We start from the raw sequence: 13,789 nt of genomic DNA on the forward strand, positions 1-13,789 counted from the left end.
GCCCAGAAGTTCAAGGCTATAGTGCACTATAATCATGCCTGTGAACAATCACTGCATTCCAGCCTGGGCAACATAGCGAGACCACATTGCTATAAAAATAAAAAGCTGTACTGAAAGATGCCCAAGTCTCCAAGAGACAGGCTCCCACAGTAAGAGAGAAGAATTGAGAAATTTGATTCAGGGATCCAAGATTTGACGAATTTCAGTCCCCTACCCCCAACCACTTAGTCTTTCCATCTTTTTGACCATGTTTCAAGACTTTCACAGCAGCAGCAATGGCTGCAGGGACAGCATTCTACTTACATAGGCATTGAGGGCATCGTTGGCTTCTCTCTCGGAGACACCAGCAGTCATCGATGTCACAATGCTCATACACCTTTCCAATCTCTGGGAACGGGTGAGAAAAAATGAACAGTGTGTCATAACACCACTTAGGAAGTACTTCTGGGCCCCTAAAAGTTTAACAATTCAAACCTGATCATGCCCATTGATCTAACTGCCAGTTTACTTATAAAGTCACCATGAAGATATAACCAGCAAAATCTAAAATGTGGAAACCATAATAGGTGACCTGATTTCTTTAACACATAAATCGCAAGAAAAAAAGTGAGGGAAATCCATATATTAAGAGACTTAGGGCCAGGCGTGGTGGCTCATGCCTGTAATCCTAGTACTTTAGGAGGCCGAGGTGGGCAGATCACCTGAGGTCAGGAGTTCAAGACCAGCCTGGCCAACATGGTGAAACCCCGTCTCTACTGAAAACACAAAAATTAGCCAGGCGCAGTGGCACATGCCTGTAATCCCAGCTACCTGGGAGGCTGAGGCAGGAGAATCTCTGGAACCTGGGAGGCAGAGAGGCAGCAGTGAGCAGAGATCGCACCACTGCACTCCAGCCTGGGTGACAGAGCGAGACCCTGGCTCAAAAAAATAAAATAAAATAGGGCGGGCACGGTGGCTCACACCTGTAATCCCAGCACTTTGAGAGGCCGAGGCAGGCGGATCACAAGGTCAGGAGTTCGAGACCAGCCTGACCAACATGTGAAACTCCGTCTCTACTAAAAATACAAAAAATTAGCCGGGCGTGGTGGTGTGCACCTGTAATCCCAGCTACTCAGGAGGAGGAGGCTGAGGCAGGAGAATTGCTTGAACCCGGAAGGCGGAGGTTGCAGTGAGCAGACATCATGCCACTGCACTCCAGCCTGGGCGACAGAGCAAGACTCTGTCTCAAAAAAATATATTTTAATAAAGAAAATAAAATAAAAGGGACTTAGGCCAGATGCAGTGGCTCACGCCTGTAATCCCAGCACTTTGGGAGGCTGAGGTGGGCGGATCACCCGAGGTCAGGAGTTCGAGACCAGCCTAGCCAACATGGTGAAACCCTGTCTCTACTAAAAATACAAAAATTAGCCAGGTGCGGTGGTTCGCACCTGTAATCCCAGCACTTTGGGAGGCCAAGGGGGTTGGATCACCAGAGGTGGGGAGTTCGAGACCAGCCTGACCAACATGGAGAAACCCCGTCTCTACAAAAATTAGACTGGCATGGTGGCACATGCCTGTAATTCCAGCTACTTGGGAGGCTGAGGCACGAGAATTGCTTAAACCTGGGAGGCGGAAGTCGAGGTGAGCCAAGATTGCATCATTGCACTCCAGCCAGGGCAACAAGAGCGAAACTCTGACCGGGCGTGGTGGCTCTCGCCTGTAATGCCAGCACTTTGGAAGGCCGAGGAGGGCAGATCACGAGGTCAAGAGATAGAGACTATCCTAGCCAACATGGTGAAAAAACCCTGTCTCTACTAAAAATACAAAAATTAGCTGGGCATTGTGGCACACGCCTGTAGTCCCAGCTACTCGACAGGCTGAGGCAGGAGAATCACTTGAACCCGGGAGGTGGAGGTTGCCGTGAACCGAGATCACGCCACTTCACTCCAGCCTGGGCGACAGAGTGAGACTCCGTCTCAAAAAAAAAAAAGAAAAAAAAATTAGCCAGGCGTGGTGGCAGGCGCCTATAATCCCAGCTTTTCAGGAGGCTGAGGCAGGAGAATCGCTTGAACCTGGGAGGCAGAGGTTGCAGTGAGCCGAGTTGGCATCATTGCACTCCAGTCTGGATGACAAGAGCGAAACACTGTCTCAAAAAAAAAAGAGACTTAATATTATCATCTATCGAATAAAATAAGAATCCATCAGTCCATTTTGATAGATACATACATGATAAACAGGAAAGGAAGGCTCTTCGTTACAGTACAATGCCCACTAATAAATGTAGATGAAATGGTGAAAGTAATAACTGATTCAGGCAAATATCATCATCAATGGATGGTAAAACTAGTAGGTGAAACTTTTCAGAGAAAGAAGATATTTACACAGATTCAAAATACTTATTAATCACAAAAAGAATATAATAATCACTGTAGGAGAGCCTGGACGACACTACCTTAACCAAGTGATCAAAGTTAATATCACTAAATAATGAGACAAGTTAACACTATGTGCCTCTAACAGGATGCACTGAAAGGATATAACATCACTTTTATGGTTTTCTTGCCAAAAATGCATAAACTCAGTCCAATCATGAAGAAATTTCAGACAACCCAAACTGAAGGACATTCTACAAAACAAATGGCCTGTCAAAAATGCTTAAGGGCTGGGCACGGTAGCTCACACCTATAATCCCAGCACTTTGGGAGGCAGGAGGACTGCTTGAGCCCAGGAGCTCGAGACCAGTCTGGGCAATATAGGGAGACCCCATCTCTATAAATAAGAAAAAAATTAGCTGAGCATGGTTGTGCATGCCTGTGGTCCCAGTTACTCAGGAGGCTGAGGTGGGAGGATCGCTTGAGCCCAGGAGGGCAAGGCTGTAGTGAGCAATGATGGTACCACTACACTCCAGCCTGGGCAACAGAACATTATTGTTAATGCTTTTAGTTACGATATAAATATTATGATTATGTTTTTAAAAAGTCCTTTTCTTATAGACTTTATATAAAATGTTTACAGATAAAACTGTATATCTTGGATTTGCTTCAAAGTAATACAGAGGTAGCTGAAAGAAGATAAAACAAGATTGCTATCTACTGTTAAGTACTGAAGCAGAGTGATGGCTACATGAAGATTTTACTATTCTACTTTTTTATATTTGAAATGTCCCCCCAAAATGTTAAAAACAAACTTTAAAAACAATGAGAGCGTGAGGAAAGAAAAATAGAGCACCAAAGGTCAAATGAAAACCTACCAGGTGCCGGGTACAGTGGCTCATGTCTGTAATCCCAGCACTTTGGGAGGCTAAGGCGGGAGGATCACTTGAGGTCAGGAGTTTGAGACCAGCCTGGCCAACATGGCAAAACCCCGTCTCTACTAAAAATACAAAAACTAGCCAGGTGTGGTGGTGTGCACCTGTAGTCCTAGCTTCTTGGAAGGCTGAGGCAGAAGAATCACTTGAACCTGGGAGTCAGAGGTTGCAGTGAGCCGAGACTGCGCCTCTGCACTCCAGCCTGGGCTATAGAATGAGACTGTCCAAAAAAAAAAGTACCAGGGTCTCTAGTTAAACAAGGATGAAAATAGCTGCATTAAAGCCTACCCAACAGTCATTCTGGTTTCAACTCCACCATGTCATGTGTTCAACATTCTAAGGGAACCTTAGTCACTGGTCCCTGTTCAGAAGAAGCAATATTGGTAAGATACTGACAAAATGTGTCTCGTAAGTCAATGAACCTCTCCATTATCACCATTTAAACTATTTCCTGAGTCCTTTTAAAACTTTATCTTGAGGATTAACCCAAAAACTGTTTAAGAAAAACCAATTTCCAGTGATAATGATTCTGGCAAAAGAAGGACAAAGGAAGGCTGGTTTACTTCTACCTGATTTTAGAGGTCATCACCACACATCTTATTGAGAAGTGGTTCTATCGCAGCATTTTGAAGAACTGACAAATATGGATAATAGGATAGAGGTTTAAGAATGAAAGATGGCCGGGCGCAGTGGCTCACGCCTGTAATCCCAGCACTTTGGGAGGCCGAGGTAGGTGGATCACAAGGTCAGGAGATCGAGACCATCCTGGCTAACACGGTCTAACCCCGTCTCTACTTAAAAAAATACAAAAAATTAGCTGGGTGTGGTGGCAGGCGCCTGTAGTCCCACCTACTCAGGAAGCTGAGCCAGGAGAATGGCATGAACCCGGTAGGAGCTTGCAGTGAGCCGAGATTGTGCCACTGCACTCCAGCCTGGGTGACAGAGGGAGACCCCGTCTCAAAAAAAAAAAGAATGAAAGACAATTGGACTGGGCGTGGTGGCTCACGCCTGTAATCTCAGCACTTTGGGAGGCAGAGGGTGGGTGGATTATGAGGTTAGGAGTTCGAGACCAGCCTGACCAACATGGTGAAACCCCGTCTCTACTAAAAATACAAAAATTAGCTGGGTGTGGTGGCATGCGCCTGTAATCCCAGCTACTCGGGAGGCTGAGGCAGGAGAATTGCTTGAATCTGGGAGGCAGAGGTTGCAGTGAGCCAAGATTGCGCCACTGCACTCCAGCCTGGGTGACAGAGCAAGATTCCATCTAAAAAAAAATAAAAAAAATAAAAAAAAAAAAAAAAGAAAGACAATCATGCTTCTCCTTTACCATTATCCTCAGGTTGCCTATGTCTATCCTGTGTAAGAGCATAAGGTGGCACAGAGCAGAACTGAGTGTTAAGGCAAGGCAAGTGTTTGTAGCTCCCACAGCTATAAAACTTCAAGCTAAAATAAGCCCCAAGCCCCTTATTATAACTTAATATCAGGTCTGACTATGCTCCAAATTAGGTCAGATTGGCAGCTCAGCCTGAATAAAAAGCACCTGTGTACTTGTGCAAAGGAGCTGTGAGGTCACATGAAAGCTAAGCTATGACTCTCACAGCCCACCTCTCCCACAAGCTCTGAGATCCAGTATTACCTAGTCCACCTCATATATGATAAGGGGAGGGAAGGAAAACCCTCCGGCTGGGCTTCCTCTGTTTTTAAATCTTATCCCACTTGTCGGGCACAGTGGCTCACACCTGTAATCCCAGTACTTTGGGAGGTCGAAGCAGGTAGATCACTTGAGGCCAGGAGTTCAAGACTAGCCTGGGGAACAGAATGAGAACCCCCTCCATCTCTACAAAAACTAAATAAATCAGCCAGGCATGGTCGTGTGCACCTGTAGTCCCAGCTACTTGGGAGGCTGAGGCAGGAGGATCACTTGGGCCCAAGAGCTGTAGGCTGCAATAAACTGTGATTGCACTACTGTACTCCAGCCTGGGTGACAAAGCAAGGCCCTGTCTCAAAAATCATCCCTCTCTACCCAAGATAGTTATCACAGACTGGGGAATCAATTACATCCAGCTGCTAGGTTCAGATTGCTCTTACAAGGAGATCTGGGGGAAGCCCTGTACACAGCCTAGGTTAACGGTTTCAGAGGAGAAGGAGATGGTGAACAAGGAGTGGCATAGCATTCTAAAATTCTAGATATTCCTTCCTACCAAAGGGAAAAATCTCTGCTGAATCAATGGAGAGGAAAGGCAAGCAAAATCAAACAGCAGCTGGCTAATAAGCAAACTGACAGGAAGCATGACATAGAAAGAACCCTCCACCACTTGCCAGCCTTAGGCTAATCTTGGGTAATTTAGCCACTCAAAACCCCTCAAAACAGAGAATGCCTCTATCACAAGGTTGCTGTAAGGATTAAACAAAATGACATATGTGAAAGCACCTAGCATACAGCCTCACTTAAATTAGAATCTATTCAATCTGCGGCCAGGCATGGTGGCTCATGCCTGTAATCTCAGCGCTTTGGGAGGCCAAGGTGGGGAGGAATCACTTGAGGACAGGAGTTCAAAACCAGTCTTGGCAACATAGTGAAGACATTGTCTCTACAAAAAAAAATGTTAAAAATTAGCTGGGTGCGGTGGCGTGCCTATAGTCCTAGCTACTTGGGAGGCTGAATTGGGTGGATCATTTGAGCCCAGGAGGTTGCGGATGCAGTGAGCCATGATCACGCCACTGCACTCCAGCCTGAGTGACAGAGCAAGACCTTGTCTCGAACAAAACAAAACAAAAACTATTCAATTTGCGGGAAGCTCAGCAATTGCACAACTAAATTTAGAGAACTAAAACCTCTCCACTCCCAGCCACTACTTCTATTCTAATGGGATGGCCTTAAAGATTCCTGAAAACTCCTACCACAGGACATAATAAATTCCTGACCAGGCTAAAAAGCTTTCTCTCCTATCTACTCTCTGTAAACTTCTGCCTTCTAGGAGACAAGAGGAAAAGGTAGGGGAGAGGGAGGGGCCTGAATGATGTACCCTGTACCAGATCCTGCAAAGCTGGCTATACAAAGGGCTAGCTGAGCCTCCAGCAATGATCTATTGCTGAGACCTTGGGTTGAACAGTTTCTCTAGGCCCCTTCCCTAGCTCCCGTGAGCTCTGCTCAGAGGCCTGAGTCAATTCTGTGGGTCACTGCTCAGTGAAGGAGCAAAGTGGCCTCTTGGAACAGAGAGGCTCAGCTAAGGTTGTAGAAAGTGAGAGTCCAGAATTTGGATGGGTGGATAACTGCAACGAGGAAAAAATGTAAGGCCCAGTCCTTTCTGTTCACAGGCAACAAGGACTGAGCCTCACATTTTTTCCTCGTTGCAGTTATCCACCCATCCAAATTCTGGACTCTCACTTTCTACAACCTTAGCTGAGCCTCTCTGTTCCAAGAGGCCACTTTGCTCCTTCACTGAGCAGTGACCCACAGAATTGACTCAGGCCTCTGACAAGAAGTATAAAGGATACTTTACTCTTCCTGAACTACAGAAATTACTTTTCCAAACAGGGATGGGAAAACTGATTACAAATCATTCAGGGTGACAAAGGACCATGTCCCTTCAAAGAAAGCCACAGGAAGCCAGATCCCTACTATCAAGTAATAGCAACCCTTTTCCCCTAGTCTCCAGAGGCTCTTAGTAAAGATCGAATCATAGGTTCAGATGCCAACAATTGCTGGCAGAATGGCTCTGTTCAGAGTAAGCCCTCCATGACAGTACCTTAGAGAGCTGAGTAAATATTTACAATCTCTAGGAGCTCCTGAACTAATTTTTCTAATACTAAGACTACCTGACCATGGTTTCCATGAGAGCAGCAGCAGATGAAATGGGGGAGAAGGGAGGGGGAAGGCCTTTCTCTTTGCCAGTATATACCCAAAGCTGGAGACTCAAGCTGGAGGAACCCCCCTAACCTTTCCATTTCCCCTCCCTCAGCCAGGTGGATATGGAGTCTGGTAAAAAGCATACAGTGGCTGGGTGCAGTGGCTGACGCCTGTAGTCCCAACACTCTGGGAGGCTGAGGTTAGGAGATCGAGAGCAGCCTGGCCAACATGGTGAAACCCCATCTCTACTAAAAATACAAGAATCAGCCGGGTGTGGTGGCACACACCTGTACTCCCAGCTACTCGGGAGGCTGAGGCAGGAGAATCGCTTGAACCCGGGAGGCGAAGATTGCAGGGAGCTGTCGCGCCACTGCACTCCAGCCTGGGTGATGGAGCGAGATTCCATCTCCCAAAAAAAAAAAAAGCATACAGTAATACTGCTCCCTATGGGAAGTGGCCTTAAACACCAAATTCCCCATCTTCAGAAAAGGAAGATACAATCTAACTCATAAAATCCCCAAGGACAACTGGGTGCAGTGGCTCATGCCTGTAATCCCAGCACTTTGGGAATCCAAGGCGGGAAGATCACGAGGTCAGGACTTCGGGAGCAGCCTGGACAATATGGTGAAACCCCATCTCTACTAAAAATACAAAAATTAGCTGGGCGTGGTGGTGCACGCCTCCAGTCCTAGCTACTTGGGAGGCTGAGGCAGGAGAATCGCTTGAACCCAGGAGGCAGAGGTTGCAGTGAGCCGAGATCGCACCACTACACTCCAGCCTGGCAGACAGAGCGAGACTCCGTCTGCAAAAAAAAAAAGAAAAAGCATTCGGTAAATACTGCTCCCTATGGGAAGTCAGTGGCCTTAAAAGACTAAATTCTGGCCCGGCGCGGTGGCTCATTCCTGTAATCCCAGCACTTTAGGAGGCTGAGGTGGGCGGATCACGAGGTCAGGAGTTCGAGACCAGCCTGACCAACATGGTGTACAAGGTCAGGAGTTCAAGACCAGCCTGACCAACATGGTGAAACCCCGTCTCTACTAAAAATACAAAAAAATTAGCCGGGCATGGTGGTGCGTGCCTGTACTCCCAGCTACTCAGGAGGCTGAGGCAGGAAAATCGCTTGAATCTGGGAAGTGCAGGTTGCAGTGAGCCGAGATCATGCCACTGCACTCCAGTCCGGGCAACAGAGTGAGACTCCATCTCAAAAAAAAAAAAAAAAAGACTGAATTCCTCATTTTCAGAAAAGGAATATACAATCTAACTCATAAAATCCCCAAGGATGGCCGGGCACAGTGACTCACACCTGTAATCCCAGCACTTTGGGAGGCCGAGGCAGGCGGATCACCTGAGGTCAGGAGTTTGAGACCAGCCTAGCCAACGTGGTGAAACCCCGTCTCTACTAAAAATACAAAAAAATTAGCTGGGTGTGGTGGTGAGCATCCATACTCCCAGCTACTTGGGAGGCTGACGCAGGAGAATCGCTTGAACACAGGAGGCGGAGGTTTCAGTTAGCTGAGATCGCGCCATTGCACTCCAGCCTGGGCAACAAGAGGGAAACTCCGTCTTTTTAAAAAATAAAAATAAAAAAAAAATCCCCAAGGACTCACTTAGGTGAAGAGTTACTGAACAAGCTGGGTTCAAAGTATTCCACAACCATGAGTCACTTGTATATGAAATTATGATTTAAGGGGACAAAAACTAGAAGTGACTCAATGCTCATTCCCTGGAGATTCCTCACATATGTATATGAATTATTCCTTGGGGAAAACCAGGTAGGGACATACCTCTAACCAAATGCAACCCTGAGACCTAACCAGGGCTTAAGAGGAAGCTCTGGCCAGGCGCGGTGGCTCATGCCTGTAATCCCAGCAATTTGGAAGGCCGAGGCAGGTGGGTCACCTGAGGTCAGGAGTTTGAGACCAGCCTGGCCAACATGGTGAAACCCCATCTCTATCAAAAATACAAAAATTAGCCAGGAGTGGTAGTGCCTGTAATCCCAGCTACTCTGAAGGCTGAGGCAGGAGAATCGCTTGAACCCGGGAGGCAGAGGTTGCAGTGAGCCAAGATTGCGCCACTGCACTCCAGCCTGGGCGACAGAGGGAGACTCTGCCTCAAAAAAAAAAAAAAAAAGTTAAAAAAAAGAGGACGCGGGGCCAGGCGCGGTGGCTCGTCTGTAATCCCAGCACTTTGGGAGGCCGAGGTGGGCGGATCATGAGGTCAGGAGATCGAGACCATCCTGGCTAACATGGTGAAACCCCGTCTCTACTAAAAATGCAAAAAATTAGCCGAGCATGGTGGTGGGCGCCTGTAGTCCCAGCTACTCGGGAGGCTGAGGCAGGAGAATGGCATGAACCCAGGAGGCAGAGCTTGCAGTGAGCTGAGATCGCGCCACTGTACTCCAGCCTGGGTGACAGAGACTCTGTCTCAAAAAAAAAAAAAAAAAAAGGACGCTCTTGGGCCTCCCGCTTTCAGCCTGATTTAAAAGTGATTGGTTCCTCTTTGGCAGAAGAAAAACCAGGAGCTACCAAGGCTCATGAGATTAGGAACTACATGTTCTAAACTCCTTCAATCTCTGGCACTATTTTTATCTATTCCCTCCCCAAATTGGGATGGGAATGGGCAAGAAGACTTCCGCCTTCAAAGGGAAAAACAGGGCCAAAGAGAAGAAAGGATACACCAAATGTTCCCTAGGGTAGAAGAGTTAAGAGTTCCTGCCTGGGATGCTCTTGACCAGTGCTTCCTACTCCAAATTTCTGAAGGTCTTTCCTAATCACACCCAATTATAATGACCCATCTCTTCACTACTCTAACCAGTTTTGTTTATTGTTTTTGTTTTTTTTACCTTCTTGTGGGTGTGTTAACTCAAGCCATTAGATGATAAGCTTTGAAAGGCAAACCCTGGATGTCCTCCATCCTGTTTTCCTATCAGACCCAGCACACAGTAAGCATATATGGTCAGGAAACTACCTCTGTGTTCCTGGGCAATAGGTAGGTCTGTGATAGGAAAATAACCAAGCCAGAACAAGCAGAGGTCAGTCGATCAATACCAAGTTTTCATAACTTCTGTGTGCAGAGATCTGTGGGGAGACCCAGAGGAAGAAGCCAGTAAGTCTCACCCTTAGAGACCCTCTGGTCTAGTGGGGATAACCACACCATACACATTGGGAAAAAAAATAGTGTGGCAAGTCTTGCTAGAAAATTCAAATGCAAAGGACAAAGGGCAAAGAAGAGGGAGCTTGAGACATACTGGGAAACATCCACATTATGGAGATCAGAAAAAAAGAAAGACCCTCTCTCCCCCTTTTCCCTGGAAACAGTTGGAAGTTCACTCTCAGTATAAAAAAAAAGCCAGAAAATGCACGCTTCCCCTCTTCGATGGTCCCCTCCTGCCACATCATTTCATTTAGTAGAAAACACGTTACTGCTCAGAAGAACAGGATGCTGTACTATTCAGTGAATTGAATTAGAGCAGAGCCACAATGACGCCTCTAAGAATCAGGGTGGGGATTCCAACCCCTGGGTCTTTTGCCCTCCACTCAAACTGATGGAGGGATCGGATCAAAGGCAGTCCATTATTGACTTTCTATACTTCTAGAGCTCCACTGTTAGTACACAGGGATCAAGAAATGTTTTGACAATGACAGTGGCCATTTCTTAAAAAGTAGATAATTCCAATTGCCAGGCAGTCTTAAAGTCATTCTCACCTGTTTTGGGAATACAGTGTTTACATTCATAATTATATCTACCTTAGCTGATAACTACAGACAGCAGAAAACAAACTGTGATTTACCTGAATGCCCACAGAATTATGAGGGAAAAGCATGATGGGAAGGCAGACTACAAGTAGACATTTGCCGGTGGATAATCCACAAAGTTACTATCCAGCCACTTCTTGATTGACAAAGTTCATTTTTGCATGTATGTTCTACCATCTTGTATCTGACTCATTTTTTCAAATCTAAATTCTGAATTTCACCTGTCTGCCTGCCCACCCTTTAATAGCTGATAAAGTTAAAAGCAGGGAAACAGCCAGTGAAGAGCCAAGGCCTGTTAATGTACTCATCCTGTCCCTGGATAACCACCGAGTTGAATATTAGGCCTTACAAACAGTTAAGCAATCACGTCTCAGTTCTGGATCTCATATTCTTTTTTTTTTGAGACGGGGTCTCTCGCTCTGTCGTCAGGCTGGAGTGCAGTGCCGCAATCTTGGCTCACTGCAACTTCTGCCCACGGGTTCAAGAAATTCTCCTGCCTCAGCCTCCCAAGTAGCTGGGATTACAGGCACAAGCCACCATGCCCGGCTAATTTTTGTATTTTTAGTAGAGACGGGGTTTCACCATGTTGGCCAGGATGGTCTCGATCTCTTGACCTTGTGATCCGCCCGCCTCGGTCTCTCAAAGTGCTGGGATTACAGGCGTGAGCCACCGCGCCCGGCCTAGATCTCATATTGTTAAGTACGTATTCTCGTTTGTAGCAGTGGAAAGGTATACGTGATCAACTCTGGGATGGCAGAATGAAGAAGCTGGGTAAAAGGACACGAGGGGCAACTATCAGGTCCCCTGAAGTCCTCATTCAGGTCCATTCCATTTCTTCGCTCCACCTTCTTTTTCAGAAGCGATGTGTTCTCTCCTCTGTGTGTGCTATCTGGTTCTGAAGGAGAATCCCTAGTACCATTCACCCCACTACTGTGGCTGATGCCACCAAACTAAACACTACTCACTTTTATTAAGTCTTCACTCATTCTAGATGCCCAGTTAACATCACTGACAATTGGTTGTGTCTACACGAAGTCAATGATAGCATCTAACAGGAGGGTCCAAGGTCTACTGCCAGCTCTTACCAGCCCCCAAACATCTACACACACATACATTACATCTCAACTCAATATATTGACCTAAGTCTGAAACAGGGTTGATAGTAAAAATAGCTGTGGTGTGTATGTGGAAAGGAATGTCAAAAATAAATTCGGTAAACCTGGATGCTGTATCCCTTCCTTCACCAACACCCCCGACCCATTTTCATACTAGTGGCTGCTGTTACTATGACAACCTGTCCAGGAAGTTGGCCCACACTTCTTCCCTCAGGAGCAGGAAGCTGGAGCAGTGTTTGTGTTACTTCAGAAAAAACTTGAAAGCCTCCTCCCCCGCCCCCCACCCCATCCTCCCACCCGGTATCCGCTCCAGTATCCCTCCAAAACCCAATTTCTTAACTCCCTTCCCTCCCCCCACACCTACCTCCTCTAACTCATCCTTGGCATCCAAACTGGTTGAAAGTAGCAGCCTCCCCCCTCCTGGGGCTCCTGCTCCCGCTCCTCCTCCTCCACCTCCCGCTGCTCCCGAAGCAGCTGCTGCTGCTGCTGCTGCCCCTTTTCCCTTCTGCAACTCCATGGCTGCAGCCAGGAGACGGGAAAAGGTCAGGGAGTGGATGGATGGACAGTCCTAGATATCGGGAACTCTGGATTGCCAGGGACTGGGGGCAAGAGGAACAAGTTGGGGAGGGGAGAGCAAGGCCCCTGTCCTCTCCACTCCTCCCTCCTCTCCAAAAGGCCGCGCCTGCGTTGGGGGCGAAGGCACAGTCCTCTGGGTCCTGACTCTGGGGTGGCAGTGCTGAGGGAAAGCCGTTGGCTCCGAAGTACAGTGGGGTAAAGGCCTGTGCCTCTATGGGAAGGGTAGGAGAGGCTTCCGCCCCTGAAGAAGTGGACCCTAAGAGCGTCTGACCCTAAGAAAAGGAGGGAAACCCCTAAGTTTCTGCCTCTTTTCCCCGTGGGGGGGAAAGAGGAGTCCTGCCCCTGAAGTAGGAGGTAGGAAACCTTCCTGGCTGATGCCCCAAGGCTTGGGGAGTGAAGCGCCTTTGGATCCGGCCCCTAGGGGGTGAGGGTGAGGCAATAAGCGCTATGGGAGGACAGGGAAGACCAGCGTCTCCCTACACCACACAGAGGCGGCCATAGTGGAAGGGCGGGGGGTGGGAAGGCGAAGGGCGGGGGAAGGGGAGAAATCGTCTAGGCCCGCGCCGGAAGTGAGCAGTCACGGCCCCTGGCCTCCGTCGATAGCTGTTTCCGCGGTGGCGCTGAGTCTCCAAGGGGTAGGAAGACCTCGGCGGACTGGCCTTTTCTCCGTCTGCCAATTGTGTTGAGGGAGAAGAGAGCCTGGTCTGATGGGCAACTAGCGTGCCCAATCGCTTCCCTCCTTTGCTCTCGGGTGGGGTGGGAGCGCGAGGCGATCAGGAAGGAGAGAGGCTGCGCCTGCGTGCGCTGACGCGCATGCGCGGTGTCAGCCTCCGCCTTCTTCCTCCTAGAATTTGGGTGGGTTCAGGAACCTAGGCAATGTACCTGCGTGGCTTTGAGAGACACGAAGCCTGCCACGAAGTGGCAGGGCGGGGGAGGGAACGGTAGCCAGGCGTGGTGGCGGGCGCCTGTAGTCCCAGCTACATGGGAGGCTGAGGCAGGAGAATCGCTTGAACCCGGGAGGCGGAGGTTGCAGTGAGTCGAGATCGCGCCACTGCACTCCAGCCTGGGCGACAAGAGCAAAAACTCCGTCTAAAAAAAAAAAAAAAAATGTGCATTGACCCACTTGTGCGAAACAAGTCGTTCGAATCGTGCCAGCATTACCTCCAGCAAAAATGTTCCAAATGATAGAACCAACTTCATTTTTGTT

The 13,789-nt window shown here is 48.0% G+C and overlaps 1 protein-coding gene across 2 annotated transcripts in view; it reads right to left on the reverse strand.

The window, feature by feature from the left end:
• INTS3 (integrator complex subunit 3) overlaps nucleotides 1-13,350 on the reverse strand; it is a 46,760-nt gene extending 33,410 nt beyond the window's left edge. Inside the window, exons 1-2 of one of the 2 annotated variants that reach the window (XM_054441888.2) lie at nucleotides 12,371-13,350; nucleotides 304-387 (exon numbers count right to left, since the gene is read on the reverse strand). In XM_054441888.2, coding sequence (XP_054297863.1) covers nucleotides 304-387; nucleotides 12,371-12,523 — 237 coding nt within the window. In that variant the 5' untranslated portion in view covers nucleotides 12,524-13,350. The remainder of the gene's footprint in view (nucleotides 1-303; nucleotides 388-12,370) is intronic. The other variant, XM_054441981.2, reaches the window with a different exon arrangement.
• Between the last annotated feature and the right edge of the window lie 439 nt (nucleotides 13,351-13,789).

The sequence above is a fragment of the Pongo pygmaeus genome, chromosome 1, assembly GCF_028885625.2.
Source record: "Pongo pygmaeus isolate AG05252 chromosome 1, NHGRI_mPonPyg2-v2.0_pri, whole genome shotgun sequence".
Lineage (NCBI taxonomy): Eukaryota > Metazoa > Chordata > Mammalia > Primates > Hominidae > Pongo > Pongo pygmaeus.